The following is a 26,138-nucleotide window of genomic DNA, read 5'->3' as shown; positions in this document are numbered from 1 at the left end:
GTTAATTTAGTGTAGTTACAGAAGTTCTCTCCTTCTAAAACAGCAGTTGTCTGTAATTCATTTCTTCACAAGTCTGCCTGGAACTACTGTAATACAATTCATAATGTGTTCCAGTTCCAAAATTTCTGCAACTCTTATAATAAGAGTGTAAAACTATTATCAGTGTTTTTATTCTTGTAATACAGCTAGATACCATCAGTTGCTTTTTCTTGCAACATTGGTAATAATGTGTGTTCACTAAGGTCATAGTATTGTACATTGCCACATCTAAACTGTAATCTCGTCTGGACCCAGAGTTAGAGTCATCAAAGAATCACAGCATTTAGGATTGAAAGCAAGTTCATTACTGACATCAGCTTAATGCCAGAATAGAACTCATCTCATACACAGAGTGTGCAGCTGTTCATACAACCATCAAATACTCCAGATTATGATATTTATACAAACATCAAATACTCCAGAATATACAAACATTACGAACATGAGATATACCAAGAACATTCCAGAAACAATAAGTATGAAATAACAAATAATTACTGTCAGTTGTGTTTTAACTGGCAACCTGAAGCACACCAACCACCAATGCTAACCATTATGCCACATTGTATATTCTGTAGCTCATGACATTGCTTCTTCTCCTAGAGAAATAGTGAGTGACTCACTGTTTCAGAAATTCTCAGTGGAGCCAACTGCAGTGCTCTGGATTTGGATTTTGTCAATGGTCCTCTGTATGGTAGCACCGGCTGGTCATGTTGTCACATCTTCACTATGAAGAGCATTGAACGCAGCTTCATCAGCTGAAGCTTCGAGCTCATTGAATAGGTCTTCAGTTTTCTTGAACCTCCCATCATTGATCTGTGCATAAGGACTGAGTGTCTGTGCGTTTGTCCTCAACTTCATACATCATGTTTGACAAGAGACGAAAGATGTGAACAAGGCCCAAAGTAGTGCTTTACTAACTTTTCTGATAGTCCTGCTTTCGGCAAAGATGTAAAAATCGAAACCAAGTTCCTGGACTGCATTTCACTGGTTGGTGCTTATCATTGTAGTGCTCTCAGTCCTTCTCTTGTGTCTCCAGAGACCTGTCGTTTAGGCCTCACATTTGGTGTGAAGCCTGCAATGTCTTGATTCACTGTGTTATATGCAGATGTCATGTTGGGCAACATTGTATCCCAATCTCTCTGTTACATATTAACATGCATCAAAGGCATATCTACCAGTGCCTCATTAGAGCATTCTGTAAGGCCCTTTGTATGTGGATGGTACGCAGTTGTCATATTGTGGGTGATGTCACAGTGTGAAATTACCTCAGATACTAGTGTTGACTGGATAACTTTTTCATGATCAGAGATCATCACATGGGGTGCTCCATGCTGCAAAATTATGTCTGCTACACTCCTGGAAATTGAAATAAGAACACCGTGAATTCATTGTCCCAGGAAGGGGAAACTTTATTGACACATTCCTGGGGTCAGATACATCACATGATCACATTGACAGAACCACAGGCACATAGACACAGGCAACAGAGCATGCACAATGTCGGCACTAGTACAGTGTATATCCACCTTTCGCAGCAATGCAGGCTGCTATTCTCCCATGGAGACGATCGTAGAGATGCTGGATGTAGTCCTGTGGAACGGCTTGCCATGCCATTTCCACCTGGCGCCTCAGCTGGACCAGCGTTCGTGCTGGACGTGCAGACCGCGTGAGACGACGCTTCATCCAGTTCCAAACATGCTCAATGGGGGACAGATCCGGAGATCTTGCTGGCCAGGGTAGTTGACTTACACCTTCTAGAGCACGTTGGGTGGCACGGGATACATGCGGACGTGCATTGTCCTGTTGGAACAGCAAGTTCCCTTGCCGGTCTAGGAATGGTAGAACGATGGGTTCGATGACGGTTTGGATGTACCGTGCACTATTCAGTGTCCCCTCGACGATCACCAGTGGTGTACGGCCAGTGTAGGAGATCGCTCCCCACACCATGATGCCGGGTGTTGGCCCTGTGTGCCTCGGTCGTATGCAGTCCTGATTGTGGCGCTCACCTGCACGGCGCCAAACACGCATACGACCATCATTGGCACCAAGGCAGAAGCGACTCTCATCGCTGAAGACGACACGTCTCCATTCGTCCCTCCATTCACGCCTGTCGCGACACCACTGGAGGCGGGCTGCACGATGTTGGGGCGTGAGCGGAAGACGGCCTAACGGTGTGCGGGACCGTAGCCCAGCTTCATGGAGACGGTTGCGAATGGTCCTCGCCGATACCCCAGGAGCAACAGTGTCCCTAATTTGCTGGGAAGTGGCGGTGCGGTCCCCTACGGCACTGCGTAGGATCCTGCGGTCTTGGCGTGCATCCGTGCGTCACTGCGGTCCGGTCCCAGGTCGACGGGCACGTGCACCTTCCGCCGACCACTGGCGACAACATCGATGTACTGTGGAGACCTCACGCCCCACGTGTTGAGCAATTCGGCGGTACGTCCACCCGGCCTCCCGCATGCCCACTATACGCCCTCGCTCAAAGTCCGTCAACTGCACATACGGCTCACGTCCACGCTGTCGCGGCATGCTACCAGTGTTAAAGACTGCGATGGAACTCCGTATGCCACGGCAAACTGGCTGACACTGACGGCGGCGGTGCACAAATGCTGCGCAGCTAGCGCCATTCGACGGCCAACACCGCGGTTCCTGGTGTGTCCGCTGTGCCGTGCGTGTGATCATTGCTTGTACAGCCCTCTCGCAGTGTCCGGAGCAAGTATGGTGGGTCTGACACACCGGTGTCAATGTGTTCTTTTTTCCATTTCCAGGAGTGTACAAGCAACTTAGCAAGTTCCAGAGCTTTGGCAGTCAACACAGCTTTGGTGACAGTATAGGGAGTGAAATAATCAGTGCAGACTATAATGTATCACTTCTTATTCCATGGAAAAGTGCTGCTGCAGGCAGGATCTCCCATGAGCTCAGATGGCTTGTGATGCTTGCAAGTTGTCCCATCCAAGAATAACATGACTACATTATGTTAAAATACATATTTGAATGACTGCATTCTGAATTTGCTAGTTAGTGTTGTGATACATATTTCCCATTTACGACCTTCTGCACAGTTACTTTCATACCACAGAACTTAGCCTTCTTTAACTTACGACATTACTGAAAAAGAAGCTCTTGAGTTGGCTAGTGCCCGGACTAGTTGGCTGTCGGTGATGATGCTGATGAGATGTTTTTGTCATTTGATAACTGTCGTTCATGGACAATTTTCATCTCCCGTCCAGATGGTTGCCTTGCTTAGTTTTCCTGAATTTGGCAGCTAGGTAGGCGGCTGGTACCTCTGTACAGTGATGGGAAATGGATACAGTTTGTTGGGGAGTGGCCTAGTCCAGAGTATGGAGATGAGCTTCGGCCCATAGGTTGATAATAATCTTCTGCAGTTAACTGGCATGAATGGGACTGTTATGGTGGATGATGTCTTCTGTGTCTGTTCTTCTGTGTAAGCCAGCACACCAACGGCATACTCGCCTTCTCCAACCCACCAAGTCCGCAATCGCCGAACATTGTATTTCCACAGACCATTCCATGAATTACGATGACACAAAAATTTTGGCCCGTACATCAAACTTTTGGAGCTCGATTATCAATGAATCTGTGGAAATAAGATTGTCTGACAACGAGACTCTCATCAATCGAGATAACGGTTATCAGCTAAACTCTGCTTGGAATCCTGTTATAGAGAAACTTCGTAGTCGACGTAGTTATCTGCATAAAGATGGAAATCGACCTGATACCAATATGCCAGGCTTTCACAGTGGAGGGTGTGAGGCGCAGTGCACGGAGCCGTTATGAACGCGCACGCTGAGCAGCGCATGCGTAATGTCACCTCAGTATGGCTTTAAACAGCGGAGCTCAGCACGTACTTGCCAGTACTACTACTACAGTGGCACTCACCTGAAGATGGCCAGAAGACTCTGCGCCGAAATATCATGGCAGGACGTTATTGATATCCGGCAGTTCTCCCGTGTTTTTATGGAACAAATGTGGACAGAGTGATAGCTCAGTGCGAAGTGTGTGCTTCACTGCCTCTCAGGCTGTATTTATTTATGGGCGCAGCAGACATTATTTTACGACTCTGTTGTGTATCAATCTACAATCTTCATAATTTTTATATGAATGGAATTAAGTTGGCTTTAGGTACAGAAAAAGTTTTAGCTTGGCTGCATTTAAACTAGGCCAGCTAAAATTTTTAGAATGGAACCGACAGTAGAACATGGCCTCAGTAATACATCTTTAGGAGACCTTGTATTGATTGTTATTTACATCAAAGTCTTGAAACTTCATATCTTCATTATTTAATGGATGTTATCAAGTGCTGTAATCAGAACTTTCCATCGTTAATATAAATGATACTTAGTTTATTACAAATAAGGACGTTTTTGTTCCAGATGTAGCTGTTAGTAAATTACTTGAAAACTATCAGAGGTAGCTTAATGTGGTCACATAGGCAATGTTTTTATATCAAACTTAAGCTTCATATGAATTTTCATCTTTCTGACTCTCAATATTTTGTGCCTTCATTTTTTCATAAAAACATCAATTTTGACCAAAATATTGCTCTAATTAAGTTGAGACTTGTCACTGTTGATTGCGACATACATATGCACATTCTGAACAATTTGTGGTTTTCTAGCTTTATTACTTAGTGCCACTTGTTTTTATTTAAAAAGATATGTTTACGGAAACATATTCATCTGATCATTCTGAGATCTAACAAATGAAACATTAATATACTGAAACATATGATGACAGTTTGAAAAAGCTAGTTTAATTACATCTTTAAATTATGGTGCAATACTTGTATGCTACGCAGAGACGCGTTATGATGATGTGGTGCTAGTAGCAGGTAATTCTTGGCACACTCGCTCGCCTCTGTATCTCTCAAATGCTGCAGCACATGTTTTGCCACAAGAGAGGCAAGATCAAGGTAGTCTTCCACAACAGGCATGGTGACCACATTCAGCAGGTGGTCATATCTCTTTCATCTGACTTTTTCTGTTGCATTTCCTCGATTTGTAACAGCACTTCATGAACTCTGTCATTGTGACATCCTTTACCAGAAGGGCTTGGTACATGTTTCTTCGTTGTTCTCGAACCACTGTTGGGTTGTACGTCCCAGTAAAAGTACACATTTCCCAAAATATAATGTCATCCTGTGTAATTATTTGGCTTCTCGGTTGAATCCTTTCACCCATTTCATTGTGTCCTGACTAACGTCTCAGAAAAACTGATGGATGCGGATGCCCTGATTTGCGACTGACTTACTGCTGTTTTGGACTCTGTCTGTCTCCTGAATGTACAGATCTTGGGAATGATGTACTGCATGTATTCCAGTCCCTGTGTGTGTAGGTGATGACTTTGATGCTCCCTAATTGGAGCCAAGGTGAAGCAGATGTTTTGCATCATCATTGAAGCACGGCGCTTAGAAATAAATGAATGTTTATTACTGTCAGCAATGTACAGCAAGAACAGAACTCAACTCCTGCATGTACAATGCAGATATTTATACAACCATTGAATATTTTAGAATTTACATCTACATCTACATCAGTACTCCGCAATCCCCTTGTGGCAGGTGGCGGAGGGTACCCTATGCCACTACTAGTCATTTCCTTTCTTATTCCACTCGCAAGCAGAAAGAGGGAAAAACCATTGTCTATAAGCCTCCATATGAGGCATAATTTCTCGTATCTTATCTTTCTTTCCCCTAGGCGTAATGTGTTTTGGAGACAACAGAATTGTTCTGCAGTCAGTTTCCTGTTAATGTTCTCAGCAGTGTTCCTCAAAATGTATGTCACCTTCCCTCCAGGGATACGCATTTGGGTTCCCAAAGCATCTCCGTAACATCCGCATGTTGTTTGAACCTACCACTAACAAATCTAGCAGCCTGCCTGTAAATTGCTTTGATGTATTCCTGTATCCGACATGGTACAAATCCCAAACACTTGAGGAGTACCCAAGAATAGGTCGCACTAGTACCCTATATGCAGTCTCCTTACAGTTTCCTAGAAGTCTCCCAATAAACCTAAGCTGACCAGTCATGTGCCCTACAACAGTTATCACATGCTCCATCCATTTCATATCGCTTTGTAATGTTATGCCCAGATAGTTAAATGACATGGCTGTGTCAAGCAGTATCCAAACGTTAACAGTTGGTTTTCCCTACTCATACACATCTTCATTTAGAGCTAGCTGCCATTCGTCACACCAACTAGAATTTTCTAACCCATCTTGTATCATCCTACAGTCACTCAACGTCGACACCCTACTTTGTAGCATAGCATCATGAGCAAACAACTGCAGATTGCTGCCCACCCTGTCTGCCATATCATTTATGTCTGTAGAGAATTATAGCAGTCCTATCACACTTCCCAAGAGTACTCCTGACAATACGTTTGTCTCTCATTAACACTCATCATTGAGGACAACATACGGGGTTCTATAACATAAGAAGTGTTCAAGCCACTCACATATCTGTGAATCTATCCCACATGCTTGTACCGTCTTTAACAGCCTGCAATGGGGCTCCATGTCAAATGCTTTCCAGAAATCTAAAAATATAGAATCTGCCTATTGCCCTTCAAGAATATAATAATTCCAATCCCAAAGAAAGCAGGTGTTGACAGATGTGAAAATTACCGAACTATCAGCTTAATAAGTCACAGCTGCAAAATACTAACACGAATTCTTTACAGACGAATGGAAAAACTAGTAGAAGCCAACCTCGGGGAAGATCAGTTTGGATTCCGTAGAAACACTGGAACACGTGAGGCAATACTGACCTTACGACTTATCTTAGAAGAAAGATTAAGGAAAGGCAAACCTACGTTTCTAGCATATGTAGACTTAGAGAAAGCTTTTGACAATGTTGACTGGAATACTCTCTTTCAAATTCTAAAGGTGGCAGGGGTAAAATATAGGGAGCGAAAAGCTATTTACAATTTGTACAGAAACCAGATGACAGTTATAAGAGTCGAGGGACATGAAAGGGAAGCAGTGGTTGGGAAGGGAGTAAGACAGGGTTGTAGCCTGTCCCTGATGTTGTTCAATCTGTATATTGAGCAAGCAGTAAAGGAAACAAAAGAAAAATTCGGAGTAGGTATTAAAATTCATGGAGAAGAAATAAAAACTTTGAGGTTTGCCGATGACATTGTAATTCTGTCAGAGACAGCAAAGGACTTGGAAGAGCAGTTGAATGGAATGGACAGTGTCTTGAAAGGAGGATATAAGATGAACATCAACAAAAGCAAAACAAGGATAATGGAATGTAGTCTAATTAAGTCGGGTGATGCAGAGGGAATTAGATTAGGAAATGAGGCACTTAAAGTAGTAAAGGAGTTTTGCTATTTGGGGAGCAAAATAACTGATGATGGTCGAAGTAGAGAGGATATAAAATGTAGGCTGGCAATGGCAAGGAAAGCGTTTCTGAAGAAGAGAAATTTGTTAACATCCAGTATTGATTTAAGTGTCAGGAAGTCATTTCTGAAAGTATTCGTATGGAGTGTAGCCATGTATGGAAGTGAAACATGGACGATAAATAGTTTGGACAAGAAGAGAATAGAAGCTTTCGAAATGTGGTGCTACAGAAGAATGCTGAAGATTAGATGGGTAGATCACATAACTAATGAGGAAGTATTGAATAGGATTGGGTAGAAGAGAAGTTTGTGGCACAACTTGACCAGAAGAAGGGATCGGTTGGTAGGACATGTTCTGAGGCATCAAGGGATCACCAATTTAGTATTGGAGGGCAGCGTGGAGGGTAAAAATCGTAGAGGGAGACCAAGAGATGAATACACTAAGCAGATTCAGAAGGATGTAGGTTGCAGTAGGTACTGGGAGATGAAAAAGCTTGCACAGGATAGAGTAGCATGGAGAGCTGCATCAAACCAGTCTCAGGACTGAAGACCACAACAACAACATATTGCCCTTCATCCATAATTTGCAGTATATCATGTGAAAAAAGTGCAAGCTGAGTTTTGCACGAGCGATGCTTTCTAAATGGGCTGATTTGTGGATGTAAACTTCTCTGTCTGAAGAAAATTTATTGCAATACAACCCCACTTTTACATTCCCAGAATTAACGTTTTCCCGCTGTTTGACAGTTTCTATTGCTCCTATCAACTTTCCTGTGTCCACAATGTTAATTGACACCCAATTTTGTGTCAACATATTTATAATTTTCCTGCGCTTTATGCTTTATGAAAAAACGTTTGTGGAGAAAAACTGACTTAAAATGACCCTGGTATGGCGTTGGCCATCAAGTAGTGTTTATGAACCTTACATGGTTAAGTTTTTGACACCAGGGCACCCTACTCAATGGATGAATCAGTAAACAGATAATAGTTGGAACAATTTGTGCCATATCTCCTACCGCTGCTGAGTTCTACTCGGCATGGTGGCTGATGGGAGTGACTAGGTTCGTTCAAAAAAAATATATTACGACCAAGCACAACCATTTCCAAACTGTCTCTACTGCACATGCACAGTTTTTGATTGTTTTGATTGTCATGACACGTTTGTCAAATCATATTTTGCATGTTTCATCATTTGGTCACTTGCAGCACTGGTTGACACCTTCATTCACTTTCTGTTGCTCATATGATTTTGGTTTAAATGCAGCACCAATTACGTATTTCATTTCATGCTGAGCAAAAAGTGTTTCAAGAATTTATCCTCATTGTGAAGTTCAGTATTTACGTATCTGTTTTTTGTGATGTTACACAAACAAACAATGTGAGTGATAGTTTGCATGTGTGTGGTTTTGTATATAACTGAGGAGGTTCAGTGCCTGACAACCTCAAAAAGACAACTACATTGCAAGATACACAGAAAACAGATATGTACACACCACACAACATACTTATGCAAATATTTGCATTTGACAATGAGAAAAAACTCTCGAAATGCATTGTGCTAAGCATGAAAAAATACATAACTGATGGAGTGTTTCATTACTTAAATAATGAATGACAGCTGCAGGCTTTCTAATGACATCAGTTCCGATGTATGAAACTTGAGTCAAACAGAAAGTTGAGTCAAACAGAAAGTTACCAGTGCCAATTAGATCAGCAGCTTTTATTAGATAATAAACCTTTGTTGTTGTTGTTGTGGTCTTCAGTCCTGAGACTGGTTTGATGCAGCTCTCCATGCTACTCTATCCTGTGCAAGCTTCTTCATCTCCCAGTACCTACTGCAACCTACATCCTTCTGAATCTGCTTAGTGTATTCATCTCTTGGTCTCCCCCTACAATTTTTACCCTCCACGCTGCCCTCCAATACTAAATTGGTGATCCCTTGATGCCTCAGAACATGTCCTACCAACCGATCCCTTCTTCTGGTCAAGTTGTGCCACAAACTTCTCTTCTCCCCAATCCTATTCAATACTTCATCATTAGTTATGTGATCTACCCATCTAATCTTCAGCATTCTTCTGTAGCACCACATTTCAAAAGCTTCTATTTTCTTCTTGTCCAAAGTATTTACCGTCCATGTTTCACTTCCATACACGGCTACACTCCATACAAATACTTTCAGAAATAACTTCCTGACACTTAAATCTATACTCGATGTTAACAAATTTCTCTTCTTCAGAAACGCTTTCCTTGCCATTGCCAGTCTACATTTTATATCCTCTCTACTTCGTCCATCATCAGTTATTTTGCTCCCCAAATAGCAAAACTCCTTTACTGCTTTAAGTGTCTCATTTCCTAATCTAATACCCTCAGCATCACCCGACTTAACTCGACTACATTCCATTATCCTCGTTTTGCTTTTGTTGATGTTCATCTTATATCCTCCCTTCAAGACACCATCCATTCCGTTCAACTGCTCTTCCAAGTCCTTTGCTGTCTCTGACAGAATTACAATGTCATCGGCGAACCTCAAAGTTTTTATTTCTTCTCCATGGATTTTAATACCTACTCCAAATTTTTCTTTTGTTTCCTTTACTGCTTGCTCAATATAGAGATTGAATAACATCGGGGAGAGGCTACAACCCTGTCTCACTCCCTTCCCAACCACTGCTTCCCTTTCATGTCCCTCGACTCTTATAACTGCCATCTGGTTTCTGTACAAGTTGTAAATAGCCTTTCGCTCCCTGTATTTTACCCCTGCCACCTTTATCAAATGATAAACAAGTCCCTGACGAGTATTTTGATGACCATTATGTACATGTATCATATATAAAGTGCAAAAAATGCAAGGAGGTAACAACATATAACTTACCCAATATATTACTTAGTTGTCATCTACATGCAGTATGTAGTTTCCTGTCTGTTACTCTGATTCACTGAAATACATCCACTTAAAAGTCTTTCTGTTTTTTGCAAGACACTGCTTTTATTTTAATCTCTTTCAAAACAGTCCACCGAAATGAGAGGTTTTGCCTGAAAAATACACTCCTCTCGCACCACCGATTGAAGTAATTTTGCCATCTGTGAGTGTGCCCTCTCCACTCCTTATCACAATTAAAGTAATCTGTGTTTCCATCCTTTAATTAGGTGTAAGAAATGTTTTATGAATCACCGTCACCCATCATCAGCAACCAACAATATCGTTGTATGCTTTCCAGGAAATCATAAGCTAACTATTCAGTTTCCAGTACCCTCACAGTAAGGCTTTTTCATCTAATCACTATTGACTTTCAGCTTCATACAAATAAAATTGAGTGTGTGCTACAAGTAGTGCTTTGTCATTTTCTTGGAAGTGATGGTCCTGTAGCACTGTTGTAAAGTCTCTACGAAGTTTAGAAGGGGCAGGAACAAATCCATAGTAAGTTTTCCATTCATCTAACTACTGTCTTAATCATCAAGAAATTACACTGCACTTGTTAGTCAGTGCCATGGTTTATTGCCGTGGAAACCGTTCATCCACTTTCAGCCTTATCTCTTTTGAGAAGTTTCTCTCCCTTTGCAACCTTGTGTTTGTCAGCAATGTTATATTTAATATGAGACACCTGTTCATCCTAATGCTTAATGCACTCAAATGTCATAAAGTTATTTTAGTCTAATTCTGAGAGTGTGGATATGAAATCAGTGTCTTCAGTTTGGAAGTAATTTCTACTGGTGTACCATAGACATCAGTGTTGGGCCCACTTTTTATTTTATGTAGATACTGTCCCATACTCCAGACAAGAAGTTAAAATAGCTCTTTCTGATTATAGTAACATACTCAAGTGACACAAAATGAAAAGAAATAAATTTTTTGTGAAAATTCTTCACTCAATTAAATCACTAATATGTAGGGACAGGAAAAATCATTTTATTGTATGGTCAAACTTGTTAATATTTGCCAATAAAAATGCTTTTTTTAGCTAATTTTGGTGTTATTTTTAGCTAATTTTTCTGTTATTTTTACCTATTTTGGTGGTGTTTATTGCCAACATGGGAGTTATTTTTTGACAATATCACTGCTATTCTTTTCCAATATTAGTATTAATATTGTCGATATTGGGGCTATGTTTTGCCAAAGCTGGTGATATTGTCAACCAAAATTGGGTGTTAAATTTTGGTCAGTTTTCATGGTATTTTATATCAGATACAATGTTACCTTTTTTGTCGCTTTCTGTATTGTCTGCTTGGCCTGATTCTGTGTTAATTTTTTTACCATGTATTAGTGTGATTTCCTTTTTTCCCAGTTTCTCTGTTATTTTCTTACCAACTTAAGCGGTATTTTTTTTCCCCAGTTTTGGTGTTCGTCTTCTCCAGTTTTGGTGTTACTTCTTTTCTTCCAGTTTTGCTGATCCCTTTTTCCTGATTTTTTTGTTACTTTTTTCAATTTCGGTGTTATTTTTCTTCCCAATTTTGGTCCTTTTTCACCAATTTTGGTGTTGTTTTTTTTTGCCATTTTTGGTGCTTGTTTTGACTTCACATCATACTTACATGGGAAGTGAATTGTTATTTTCAGATCATATACCAGCCTCAGTCTTGTAAACAAAAAATCAAAAGACAGTTTCAAAACTCAGTAAACCTCAGTTATGAATATTGACAACATTGCTATTCTCAGATTTACAACATTTTTATTCAAGTAAATGGCAAATTTAACGATATTTCTGAAAAAATTAATGATATTTTTAAAAATCGTTGCATTCATCTCAAATTTTGCGTCCCCCCCCCCCCATACTCCGCAAGGAGTGGAGTGGCGGAGGGTACCCTGAGTACCTCTATTGGTTCTCCCTTCTATTCCAGTCTCATATTGTTCGTGGAAAGAAGGATTGTCGGTATGCTTCTGTGTGGGCTCTAATCTCTCTGATTTTATCCTCATGGTCTCTTCGCGAGATATACGTAAGAGGGAGCAATATACTGCTTGACTCTTCGGTGAAGGTATGTTCTCGAAACTTCAACAATAGCCCGTACCGAGCTATTGAGTGTGTCTCCCGCAGAGTCTTCCACTGGAGTTTGTCTATCATCTCCGTAACGCTTTCGCGATTATTAAATGATCCTGTAACGAAGTGCGCTGCTCTCCGTTGGATCTTCTCTATCTCTTCTGTCAACCCTATCTGGTATGGATCCCACACTGTTGAGCAGTATTCAAGCAGTGAGCGAACAAGCGTACTGTAACCTACTTCCTTTGTTTTCGGATTGCATTTCCTTAGGATTCTTCCAATGAATCTCAGTCTGGCATCTGCTTTGCCGACGATTAACTTTATATGATCATTCCATTTTAAATCACTCCTAATGCGTACTCCCAGATAATTTATGGAATTAACTGCTTCCAGTTGCTGACCCGCAATTTCGTAGCTAAGTGATAAGGGAACTATCTTTCTATGTATTCGCAGCACATTACACTTGTCTACGTTGAGATTCAATTGCCATTCCCTGCACCATGCGTCAATTCGTTGCAGATCCTCCTGCATTTCAGTACAATTTTCCATTGTTACAACCTCTGGATACACCACAGCATCATCTGCAAAAAGCCTCAGTGAACTTCCGATGTCATCCGCAGGGTCATTTATGTATATTGTGAATAGCAACGGTCCTATGACACTCCCCTACGGCACACCTGAAATCACTCTTACTTCGGAAGACTTCTCTCCATTGAGAATGACATGCTGCATTCTGTTATCTAGGAACTCTTCAATCCAATCACACAATTGGTCTGATAGTCCATATGCTCTTACTTTGTTCGTTAAATGACTGTGGGGAACTGTATCAAACGCCTTGCGGAAGTCAAGAAACACGACATCTACCTGTGAACCCGTGTCTATGGCTCTCTGAGTCTCGTGGACGAATAGCGCGAGGTGGGTTTCACACAACAGTCTTTTTCGAAACTCATGCTGATTCCTACAGAATAGATTTCTAGACTCCAGAAAAGTCATTATATTCGAACATAATATGTGTTCCAAAATTCTACAACTGATCGATGTTAGAGATATAGTTCTATAGTTCTTCACATCTGTTCGACGTCCCTTCTTGAAAATGGGGGATGACCTGTGCCCTTTTCCAATCCTTTGGAATGCTACGCTTTTCTAGAGACCTACGGTACACCGCTGCAAGAAGAGGGTCAAGTTCCTTCGCGTACTCTGTGTAAAATCGAACTGGTATCCCATCAGGTCCAGTGGCCTTTCCTCTTTTGAGTGATTTTAATTGTTTCTCTATCCCTCTGTCGTCTATTTTGATATCTACCATTTTGTCATCTGTGCGACAATCTAGAGAAGGAACTACAGTGCAGTCTTCCTCTGTGAAACAGCTTTGGAAAAAGACATTTAGTATTTCGGCCTTTAGTCTGTCATCCTCTGTTTCAGTACCATTTTGGTCACAGAGTGTCTGGACATTTAGTTTTACCCACCTACCGCTTTGACATAAGACCATAATTTCTTAGGATTTTCTGCCAAGTCAGTACATAGAACTTTACTTTCGAATTCATTGAACGCCTCTCGCATAGCCCTCCTCACACTACATTTTGCTTCGCGTAATTTTTGTTTGTCTGCAAGGCTTTGGCTATGATTATGTTTGCTGTGAAGTTCTCTTTGCTTCCGCAGCAGTTTGTTGTACCACGGTGGCTCTTTTCCATCTCTTACGATCTTGCTTGGCACATACTCATCTAAAGCATGTTGTACGATGGTTTTGAACTTTGTCCACTGATCCTCAACACTATCTGTACTTGAGACAAAACTTTTGTGTTGAACCGTCAGGTACTCTGTAATCTGCTTTTTGTCACTTTTGCTAAACAGAAAAATCTTCCTATCTTTTTTAATATTTCTATTTATGGCTGAAACCATCGATGCAGTAACCGCTTTATGATCGCTGATTCCCTGTTCTGCGTTAACTGTTTCAAATAGTTCGGGGCTGTTTGTCACCAGAAGGTTCTCTGTTTACCTGCTCAAGGTAGTTTTCAGATAAAGCACTTAAAAAAATTTCACTGGATTCTTTGTCCCTGCCACCCGTTATTAACGTTTGAGTCTCCCAGTCTATATCCGGCAAATTAAAATCTCCACCCAGAACTATAACATGGTGGGGAAATCTACTCGAAATACAGGGTGATTCAAAAAGAATACCACAACTTTAGGAATTTAAAACTCTGCAACGACAAAAGGCAGAGCTAAGCACTATCTGTCGGCGAATTAAGGGAGCTATAAAGTTTCATTTAGTTGTACATTTGTTCGCCATTTCAGCCAATAAAGTTTTTGGTCCCTTTTTCTTCGAAGGTGCTACTGTAACTGGACTACAGTATCTGGAGATGTTAGAGAATTGGCTGTTCCCTCAGCTCGAACAAGAAGCACAACAATTCATATTTCAGCAGGATGGAGCGCCACCACATTGGCACTTATCTGTCTGTAACTACCTGAACGTCAACTACCCGAGGCGATGGATCGGCTGCCAGGCAGCCCGTGACAGAGCACGTCATCACTTACCCCCTGCGATTTTTTCTTATGGGGGTATGTTAAGGATATGGTGTTTCGGCCACCTCTCCCAGCCACCATTGATGATTTGAAACGAGAAATAACAGCAGCTATCCAAACTGTTACGCCTGATATGCTACAGAGAGTGTGGAACGAGTTGGAGTATCGGGTTGATATTGCTCGTGTGTCTGGAGGGGGCCATATTGAACATCTCTGAACTTGTTTTTGAGTGAAAAAAAAAACCTTTTTAAATACTCTTTGTAATTATGTATAACAGAAGGTTATATTATAGTTCTTTCATTAAATACACATTTTTAAAGTTGTGGTATTCTTTTTGAATCACCCTGTATTATCCAAATTATCCTTCAGGTGCTCAGTCACAACAGCAGCTGAGCCAGGGGTCCTATAGAGACATCCAGTTACCATGTCTGAGCCTGCTTTAACCGTGACCTTCACCCAAATTATTTCACATTTCGGATCTCCGTCAATTTCCTTCGATACTATTGCACATCTTATCACTATAAACATGCCTCCCCCTTCACTGTCCAGCCTGTCTCTGTGGTATACATTCCAATCTGAGTTTAGGATTTCATTACTGTTTACGTCTGGTTTCAGCCAACTTTCTGTCCCTGGTACTATATGGGCGTTGTGACCGTTTATTAATGAGAGCAGTTCTGGGACCTTTCTATAGATGCTCCTGCAGTTTACTATTAGCACATTAATATTGTTATTCCCTGTTGCATTTTGCCTACTCCTACCTTGCCGCGTCTCAGGAGGCGTCTTGTTGGGCCTAGGGAGGGAATTCTCTAACCTAAAAAAACCCACATGTGCACTCCACACGTACTCAGCTACCCTTGTAGCCGCTTCCGGTGTGTATTCCACACCTGACCTATTCAGGGGGACCCTACATTTCTCCACCCAATAGCGGAGGTCGAGAAATTTGCACCCCAGATCTCCGCAGAATCGTCTGAGCCTCTGGTTTAAGCCTTCCACTCGCCTCCAAACCAGAGGAATGTTGTTTACAATTTTGATGTAGTGTGGAATGACTACCACAAGGGTATCAGTTAGGATGAACGGTCGTAGGCAGAGAGTGTATACTGGCAACAAGCAATATTCTGTTGCAGAACTTGCCCTACAATGTGGCAGTCATGACCTCAGTGCCTGTTTTCCCACACATGCCAATTGGATTCTTCCCCCAGGCACTAGCTTCTCAGAACTCCGCGAGTGGGAACTGGTTATACAGCATGACCCTGGTTCTCACCATCCACCTGCGCTTAATTTATGTTCATTTCTTTGCTGTCAGCATTTCTTCTCAGTAACCATTCCTTCCTTCACTGCCTTTTTAACTCATGTGCGATGTTTTGGCAGTAATCTCTGTCTTGTGTATTACCATATCTTCCACCTTTCAGGTTTTCAAATCTCACCCCCTCTGTAGTCCCCAACAATCAGTCTTCCATCCTTATCCCATCCAGTAGGTCTCCCCTGACTTGGGTTCTGGGCAGTTTTTCTGAATCCTCCGCATTTCCTAATCCGCACCTGTCCTTTTCCTTCACCCCTCTTCCTCCCCCTTCAACCTACTGCAAGAAGAATGAGCCACTGGCTCAAAAAGCTTGCAAACTTCAGTACGTCTACATGTGTGTTCAACTGCTGTTGCTTGGTGGTGTATTTTTTATGTACCCAATTATGTTAAATTGAGGTAAAATGGTTTACTCTATCACTTATCCGGTCTTAACATTACAAAGATAGAAGTGAAGGCATGCGTACTTTAAAATGCTTACTATTTATGCAGTTTTGTAAATGGTCAGATGGGTATTAAGAGTACTATTTTATAGAAAAATCTGTTGACAAGTGATACAATCCACTGTAAAAACACTTGAAAGATTAATCGCATGTAGTGTAATCGAAAAACATCAATGCATTCTACATAATAGTTAATTATCATGAACATGATTAACAAGGGCCACCTTCATAGACAAATGGTTAGTGTTGCTGCCTTTATTGCTGAAGCTTTGGGTTCAATTCTTGGTATAACATCAGGTTTTTTCTGAGGTGGGGAGGTCTGTGAATACATGTTGCATGATCATGAATTGCTCATTATACTTCCTCGTAGGCAGCAGTCAAAACAGCCCTAAGGCCTAATCCTTAAAAGTGGTGTTTACTTTTACATTTTTATGATTAATGAGACAAATAGCTTGTTAGATAGGCAACCAACTAAGCAAACAACCTTCTGCCTTTTGCCTCAAAATTAAAACATTTTTGAAGTGCTTTTGTTTTGCTTTTTCTCTTTATTGTATTCCACTTAATTGTCAACACATAGTGTTCTAACTACTACAGTTATTATTATTATTTTATTATTATTATTATTATTATTATTATTATAACAATTGTGCCCCTTTAGGAGAGCGATTGAACTTGAATGCATAATTTCAACTCCGGACTTTTTCCTCTTTGCTTCCCAAAAACTCTTAATCCTCTCAGAATGCTCCTTCTTCCGTTCTTCTGTCCATGTTTTACCAGGCTGGTGAGATGTTCTTTCCTTGAACTTCACACTTGTGATTTTATTCCGGCATTCAGTGCGGTCTTTGAGATTCTTTTTTTTATTTATTTATTTTTTTTTTATTTTTATTTTTTTATGGTGTTGTTCTGCTGCAGATCCCTGTGGATTTCTTTCAGCCATTCTTTGCCGTATTTACTCTTTGTTATAATATTGAAAAGTTACCTTCCTGTTCTGGAGTCTTCCATCCTGTAGATATGTGTATAAAATTTGGCTCGGCGTTTCCTGATTATTATTATTATTATTATTATTATTATTATTTACAGTATTCTTCAGAAGAAGAGGAGGAAGACTTAAATGCTACTGCAGCTGGCATAGCCAACAAACAGAAGAAAGAACTTGCAAAAATAGATCATACTAATGTGGAATATACACCTTTTCGGAAAAACTTTTATGTCGAAGTGCCAGAGATCACCAGAATGACGCAAGAAGAAGTTGAAGCTTATAAAGAGGTAACACTGGCACATATACTAGCATTTACCATTTTATTTTCATCTAAGATTGCTTTCTGTACGTTTTAAAGTGAGTAATCGGTCAAAAGTCTAAAGGTCAGTTCTTAGTTTTTGGATGATATTTGTGGTTAAAATGTTGGACAGATGTGAATCTAGATTTTTAAAATTTTAGTGCAACCATAATGTGGTTTCTGTACATAACATTAAATAAGCAACTTCTTCAGATCTTTCATCATATAGATAAATGGTTCTCTTTTTAAAAAATGAGGATTTTGAAAATTTTAGAAAGTACAAAATGAAGTGAAGTCTTAATGAAAATTTTCTAAAATGCTAGAGTTTGAACTCTGTTACCACATGTTGACACTTACTGTGATTATAAAGAATAGCTCTTTGCAAAGAATAGCTCTTCGCATGTTGCTGTTAATCAGTGTAAATATGACACATAAAACGAAGGGAACATTATGTATTGTGTACCCTTGCAGAAAACATAATTTGTAAATAAAAAAGTTCTGTGATGAATTTGGCTGAACTAGTATCCAGGCCAACATTTTGATGTTGTTCTACACTTTTTTTTTTTTTTGCAACTTCAACATCCATCACAAGAGATTGTGTGTGCCATTATATGCTCAATGAGATTTTCAGGAATGGTATTGTGTACTGTAGGAATGCAGTAAAAATCAGAAATCAAATCAGTCTCCTTGTTCATTTACCAGGATTATCACTGCACCACTTTTGTTGTTGCAGTTTCTCTCTCTCTCTCTCTCTCTCTCTATCTCTCTCTCTATCTTTCTCTTTTTTCCCCTGCAGAATTCCTCGGTTTTAGCTAAGTACATAAAGCTGAATACCACAGTCTTTGATAATATGTTGCCTACTGTAGCCCTTAAATGCCAGTTGTGATTTGGTGACAAACGTTGCTTGTAACAGTTGATTATGTTTCATGCCATGTGTTTGTGTATGTTTTTGCTTTTAAATTACACTTAGAGCCACTGCCTTTGTGTGAGGTTGGGAGTGAGACTGTACAACTGAACTTTGTTATTTATGGCTTCCTCAGCTTCTAAAGGCTGTCACTGCAAGCACATTTGTCACTCCACTGCTGAACATTTCAAGTCAGCATACTATTTGATTTTTGAGTCCATCCATCTCAGAATCCACATGATTCTTCCGTAGCCTTCCTCTTCCTTTCTTTCCTAAAACCTTTCCTTTCAGTATTGATGAGCAAAAATTCATTGTGACATATCATATAGCTGATGAATTTTATTTTCCACTTTTTTTATGGCAGTGATCAATTTCCGTATTTAATCTATTTCTGCTCATTTGACCTTTTCTGTTTCCAACTTCTTTTCCACAGCCACATGTCCATTGCTTCCAGGCATTGCATATCCTACTTCATCAGGACCCATGTTTCACAGCCATATAACAAAAAACTCCAGACAACTGTTTTGATGAATTATTTCCTAGTTTTTTTGTCAGAGGTTGTTTCTTGTTACCGAAAGCCTATTTAGCAAGGACACTTCTTCTGATTTGCACAGTGCATCTATTTTCTTAAGTGACAATTTTACTAAGTATAGTCCGATGCACGAATGACAGCGGTGTGCACTAACGGTAGCGGTATGCACTAACGATAGCGGTTTGCGCATGTTGAGGCATTGCAGGAATTGCATTGTTTCCAATTCCAAGCTTCAGTTGTGGTACACATGTGCACTTGCTTTCTGCACGAAGAAAGCGTATATCCTGCATGTCTCTTACTTGCTTGTGCAGTTACCACCACAATCAGCAAAATGGAATCGAAATTCAGTAAACAACTCGCTATGATCACATTTAATGCTCACATTAGTTACGGCATTCACAGCAGAGCACTCAGATCACTACTGAATGCTCATTGGCTGTCGGAGAATAAGTGACGTAGGTGTGCAGAATAGGACTAAACTCCACCACCATCTTTTGTGACTCAAACTATAGCAGAACTGACTCAAAGTTGTATGGTGTCATCATCAATCTCAATGTTTTTTGGGTCTTTTCATTAGATTTCTTAACAACCATTAGTTATTTCACAATTGCAATTTAAGTGTTTGGACCATTTTCAAGTGGTACTGCAAAAGATTTTGCTTCAGCACATCAGATTTTAAAATGCTCCAACATGTATACACATTATTGTCAAAAATAAGCTCTTTCACTGCAGAAATACCATAACAGCAGACAAGTGCAAAGCTATGACGACTAAGGCCATTGATGCAAAGATACATTAATGCTAATGACCTTCATTCGCATAGCTTCGCACTTGTCTGAAGTTATGGTATTTCTACAGTGAAAGGCTTAATTTTGATGATGACATTAATACATGTCAGAGGAGTTTAAAGTCTGACATGTGGCGTGGCATGAGCTTTTGCATTACCTCTTGAAAATTTCAATTGTGATATAAATCATTTCTGCAGTCAGTGGCAAATATGATGTCCTTTAAAAAAATATACATGACTGTGAACCCTGAACATGAGAATTACTACTTTGGTTTTTGAAGTTTTCGGCTTCTGTTGTACTTCTTTTTGTCTTGGTGCTAAAACTTGCAGCATTTTATTTAATTCCTTTTCAGAATCTGCAATATGCAATGCCATGTTATACTCTAACACAATGAATTTTTGCCGCATTGATTTTGATGCTTTTGCCTAAATTTGTATAGAGCCTCTACAATGAACATGTTGACTAAGTATGGGGCTAGTGTGCAACCTTATCTCACACCCCTTCTAATGGATGCAGTCTTTACATTTCCATGTCTTTGTGCTTTGGTTTTGAGTAGAATGAGTCTTCTGTTTCTCCAGTGCATTCCTATGTACTTCATGTTTTTAAAGAACTGCCTCCAGTTTTACATTATTGAAAGCGTTCTCCATGTCTATGGATACAATGTGTGTCTTCCTGTTACCACTCTGTCTTCTGTGTAGAATAATTCCTACTGCTAGGAGAGCTTCTCTAGCTGTCTTTCTGGATGAGAAACCAAACTGAACCTGAGATTTACAGTGTTCAGTTTTCTTTCTAATGCTGATCTTAATTACATTGAACAATGTGGTTGATGCATGTTACAGAAACTTCTTGGCAAATTAAAACTGTGTGTTGGCTGAGACTCGAACTCAGGACCTTTGCCTTTTGAGGGCAAGTGCTCTACCAACTGAGCTACCCAAGCACAACTCATGACCTGTCCTCAGAGCTTTGCTTGTGCCAGTACCTTGTCAGCTTCCAAAAATCACAGGAGTTCTCCTGCAAAAAATGAAGGACTAGCACTCCTGGAAGCCACAACCTGGAGGATATTTCCAGAATTAAATTATCACTCTGCAGCATAACATGCGCTTGGGTAGCTCAGTCGGTGGAGCAGTTTCTTGTGAAAGGCAAAGTCCTGACTTTGTTTTTCAGTCTGGCGCACAGTTATAACCTGCCAGGAAGTTTTACAGTGCAGAATGACAATTTCATCTTGGATCCCTTCAGAATTTCTGCTGATATATGGTGTTGTACTGTTGCTTTCTTGTCCTTCAGTTGCTGAGGTGCTGGATCAGATTCTTCTGCTGTGATCATCAGACCTTTATTATTTTCTTTCAGCATCTGCTCAGGTTCTAGGTAGTCTGTGATTTACAAAACTCTCTCATCATAGTACAAGTCTAGCAAGATATTCCTTCCAGCATTCTGTGATATCTTCATTGTCAATATGTTGTCCATTATCATTTATCACAGTAGTTCTTGTTTAAGGTTTGTATTGCAGTGATTTTATCAAACTAACGCTTCGTCTGTTACTACTCCTACATCAGTCTCTATACGCCATGTAACTTCCTTTGCCCCATATTCTTTGGCCTGTTTACATTTTGTTACAATGACATTCTTTATTATTGTGTACTGCATATGGCTTTCTTCTGTATTGATCCTCTTATACTGGTTTAATTGCTATATGAGGTTGAGTATTTCTTCAGTAATCCAATATTGTCTTGGTTCTGGTTGCCTGTTTCCTAAAGTTCTTTTTGCTTCCTTGAGGATTCCTTGTTCCATGCCAGTCCATATAACTGTTCCCATGAATTCATTTCTGTTTTTGTTTGTTCATTTTGCATTTTTTTTTTTCTTTACAATTCTTACTTTGTTCGTTCCTACTGTCTTTTTAAATTCCAAACTGCAATTTGCTTTCTCAAGTGCATGGTCACGGTCTATTTCAGAACTAGGGTGGCTTAATTTGATTTTATTTCCATACCTAGCTTTGACCAATGTGTAGACAGTATTGGTATCTTTGTATATCACTGGGATTTCTTGTGTACGGCTTCTTCTCATAGGACTGGCACAGTGCTTCGCACTCTGGACTCGCATTTGGGAGCTTGTCTGTTCAAATCTGTGCCCAGCCATCCAGGTGTACCTTTTCCATGATTTCCCTAAACCACGCCAGGTAAACGCTGGGAAGGTTCTTTTGAGAGGGGAGTGCTGATTTCCTTCCCCATCTGTGAAACAATCAGTTTGTGGTCTGCCTCTAATGACCTCATTGTCGGTTGGATATTAAATCCTGATTTTATTTTTTCTTCTCAAAGGCATTTTAAATGTGGCACTAGTCATTACCATAGCATACTGTTCACAAAGATCTACTTGCTATTCGCCTCAGCTGTTTCTCTTTCCTGGTCTGTTCCTATTCTGTCTGAGTTTGATGGTTGGGTTAAAGGCATCTCAATAGGTGGAAGTATTTTAACAACCTCTGATTTGCTGGTGGCACAGTGCTTGTAGCCAGCAGCAAAGATGCACTTGCTGAGCTACTAACAAAAGTAAAGGACATTAGTCTGTCACATTGATTAGACATCAGTCTCAGCAAGTACAAAATCATGATGATTGACAGAGGAGCACAGATTCAGCTCACAGCTTGATTAAAGGAACTGGAAGTTAAGTGTGTTCTTTCATCTATCTCGGTTCAACCACCTGTGACACAGGAAGCTGTGAAGATGAGATAAGAAGATGGATGATGCTAGGATGATTGGCTATGAAGAAGCAGCTCACAAAGATCTGGCAGAATAGGACGATAATGAACAGCAGTAAGGTCCACCTTATTGAAACACTCGTGTTTCCCGTCTTCTTTTGTAGTTGCAAAATATGGCCTTCGAAGCAAGAGATAAGCATTGTACTGATGCATTTGAACTTTTGTGCTGACATATGTTGTTGCACATAAAATAGACCAAAAGAAGAACAAATGTGTCCATTAATGAGCTACTGAATATTTCCTGGGGCCTTTCTTCTCATCTCTGACAAAACATTTTCCTTTTCTTTGGCCATATTGTGAGAAGATATGGAGAATGTAGAGAAAATAATCATGGAAGAAAGTATCGGCAGAAAGAGACTGAGGTGGAAAGCAGCTAGTAGGTGTATAGATCAAATAAAGGTCTTTGGACTACCTCTTCAGCTGGCTCTAAGAGAAGCTGGTAACTGTCTGGGATGGAGACACTTGCTCCATGGGATCATGACGCTCAGCAATAAAAATGGCAACTTGTGATGATGTGGTGATGACAGCATTGAAATTTCCCATAATAACCACATTGTCCTTGTCAGCTATTAATTTCATTACATCATCAATACACTTGCATGGTTCTGGAAGTTGTTCTCTTCACAGTTTAATGTTGGAAAGTACTCTTGTACAGTAGTCATGTCCATAGGTCTTCATTGATCTTCGCCACCAATATTATGTTATTTACATGACATGTGTTCTCAATCTTTTTTGCTCAGTTTCTTCTAGGAATCAACCCCATGCCATGTTGACCAGGCAGTATTCCTGCACTGTAGATTATCGTACAGGAATCACTAATGAAATCACCGCTTCCTTGGCACTGTATTTCACCCAGTCCCGAAATTTCAGTATCGTAAGCTGCCATTACCTCTTCTGCTGTTCCCACTCTTGTTCGTTTTCTGATGTTTCAAGTTGAGATTCCCCTCTTGCAGTATACTCAGCTTTGCAACTGTTTGTAAGAAGTGTAACTCATACTAGACTGATGCCAGAGAGGACTTGCAGCTCCACAAGTATGCAGTCTCGCATAATGATCCACTGAGAACTGAATTTACATGGTCCTGTGACAATTCCAGCAATAGCCTTTGTATTGGTCCATGCCATACAGGATATTTCAGAAGGAATAGTAAATATTTTAGGAGGTGGTAGTGTAGACTAATTCGAATAAAACATTCCATATTGTGTGTCTTGAGTTTGTTTGGTTACAGAGAGAGAGCTGGTTACAGAACTAAGTTTTCAGTAGCTATAGATTTATGTATCAGTTGTCATTTTTTGCTTTGAAGTCCAAGCCGTGAAGCTGTGTATGAGTTTACATAATTGAAGTTTTAAATTGTGACTGTTGTTTGTTGATCTATTCTATTGTACTGTTTAAGCATACTTAACATATTTACAAATGCTGAGTGTGCTGGTGTGTTATTCATCTACAAGTTTTGTAATGGAAATTCTGCTGCTGCTTGGACAGTGTGTTAACTGACAGGTACTGGATACAAGGGTGATTACTTATGTTTTCACTAAATTAGTGAGAATGGTGCAGTTGTATTTTGTCATTCACTAATACAAACGGATGAGTAATTCTCTTAGTACTGTTTATTGATGAAACCATCGCCAGTCATGATGGTATCAACAACACTCACAATTCACATTAGTGGTGAAAAAAAAAAAAAATTGTCTTTGTGTAGAGACATTTTCAGAAACACTTCTCTGTGAATGTTTTGTGTGCTGTGATAGACAATCAGTTGATTGGGCCCATCATGCAACCAAATTGTCGTAGCAGAATCCCATTATCTAGATTTTCTTGAAAACAAACTTGCAGTGTTTTTGGAAGACATTTTATTGGCAACAAGGATGAATACATTCTTCCAATGTGATTGGGCCCTTGCACATTCTAGTCATCAGGTGACACATCATCTAAATGTAATGTTCCTCACAGTAAGGATACGTCAACAAAAATAATCAATTTTTGAGAATATAAGTAATTGAATAAATAAAAAATCTACTCACCAAGTGACACCAGGAGAACACACATTAAAATGTGGTATTTTTCGCTAGCTTTCGGTGCCAGTGATTCCTTCTTCTGGCAGAGTGGTTGAAGGGGAAGGAAGAGGTGTAAAGAAAAGGACTGGTGTAGTTTAGAAAAAATGCTAGAGTTCAGGAAAGCCACCCAAAATAGCAGGTCAGGGGACAGTTATCAAATTGGATGAGAAGGAAAGACTGATTGTTGGGGACTGGAGCGGGTGAGATTTGAAAACCTCAGAGTTCAAAGGTGGAAGATGGGTAGTACACAAGGCAGAGATTACTGCTAAAATATCGTGCCCGAGTTAATAAGAGCAAAAGGCTAAGGGCATTGTATATGATGGGGGGGGGGGGGGGGGGGCAGTGGGAAATAGACGGGTCAGAAAATAAAAGATGTGGAAAACTAAAAGTGAGTGAATAAAGGAATAGTCACTATGAAGAAATGCTGAGACCAAAGAAATTAATGTACATTAAGGCCAGACGGGTGGCGAGGACCAAGGACATGTTGTAGTGCCAGTTTCCACCTATGGAGTTCTGAGAAACTGGGTGTCTGGGGGCAAGAACCCAGATGGCATGTTTGGTGAAATAGACACTGAGGTCATGACTGTCATATGGTAGAGTGTACTCTGCAACAGGATATTGTGTGTTACCAATATACATACTCTGCCTATGGCCATTCATCCTAATTGAAAACTTATCATTAGTCATGCCTATGTAAAAGACTGAACAGTGTTCACCTATCAAACAGTGTGTACATGCTAGCTGGTATATGACAAGTATCATTTCAGAGGTGGTTGTTGTGATAGTATACATTTTGCCAGTTACAAGGCAGGTATAGGTGGTGGTAGGATATAGGGCAAGTCCTGCTGCGGGGACTGTCACAGGGGTAGAAGCCATGGGGTGAGGAGATGGGTGCAGAAGGAGTGTAGAGTCTGACATGGATATTGCAGAGATTGGGAGCATGACAAAAAGCTGTTATTGGTTGGTGGGCAAAGTCTTGGATAGAATGGACTTCATTTTAGGAATTCACAGCCTTGTTGAAGTAGCTGACTAACACATTCAAGACCAGGATAATACTGAGTGACAAGTGGTGTACTACTAAGCTGTTATTTGGAGGGGTCAGCAGTACCAAGATTGGATGTGATGGGCCGGGAAATCTGCTTTCGGACTAGAGTGGTGGTATAATTACACCCAGTGAAGGCTGAGGTGAGAATGGTGGTATATTGCTGT

The 26,138-nt window shown here is 40.3% G+C and overlaps 1 protein-coding gene and 1 non-coding gene across 2 annotated transcripts in view; one reads left to right on the top strand and one right to left on the bottom strand.

Annotated features, from left to right (window-relative positions):
• The window catches only part of LOC126456887 (probable ATP-dependent RNA helicase DDX46), a 169,110-nt gene that overhangs the window by 53,831 nt on the left and 89,141 nt on the right, over positions 1-26,138 (top strand). Inside the window, exon 8 of the mRNA XM_050092717.1 lies at positions 17,708-17,893. Within this exon, the coding sequence (XP_049948674.1) occupies positions 17,708-17,893 (186 nt within the window). The remainder of the gene's footprint in view (positions 1-17,707; positions 17,894-26,138) is intronic.
• Trnal-caa (transfer RNA leucine (anticodon CAA)) lies at positions 20,992-21,067 on the bottom strand. The gene has a single exon. It is a non-coding gene; the product is annotated as a tRNA-Leu (tRNA).

Source organism: Schistocerca serialis, chromosome 2, assembly GCF_023864345.2.
Source record: "Schistocerca serialis cubense isolate TAMUIC-IGC-003099 chromosome 2, iqSchSeri2.2, whole genome shotgun sequence".
Lineage (NCBI taxonomy): Eukaryota > Metazoa > Arthropoda > Insecta > Orthoptera > Acrididae > Schistocerca > Schistocerca serialis.
Note: the sequence above shows the minus strand (reverse complement) of the source record. Positions and strands in the feature narration are given on the sequence as shown.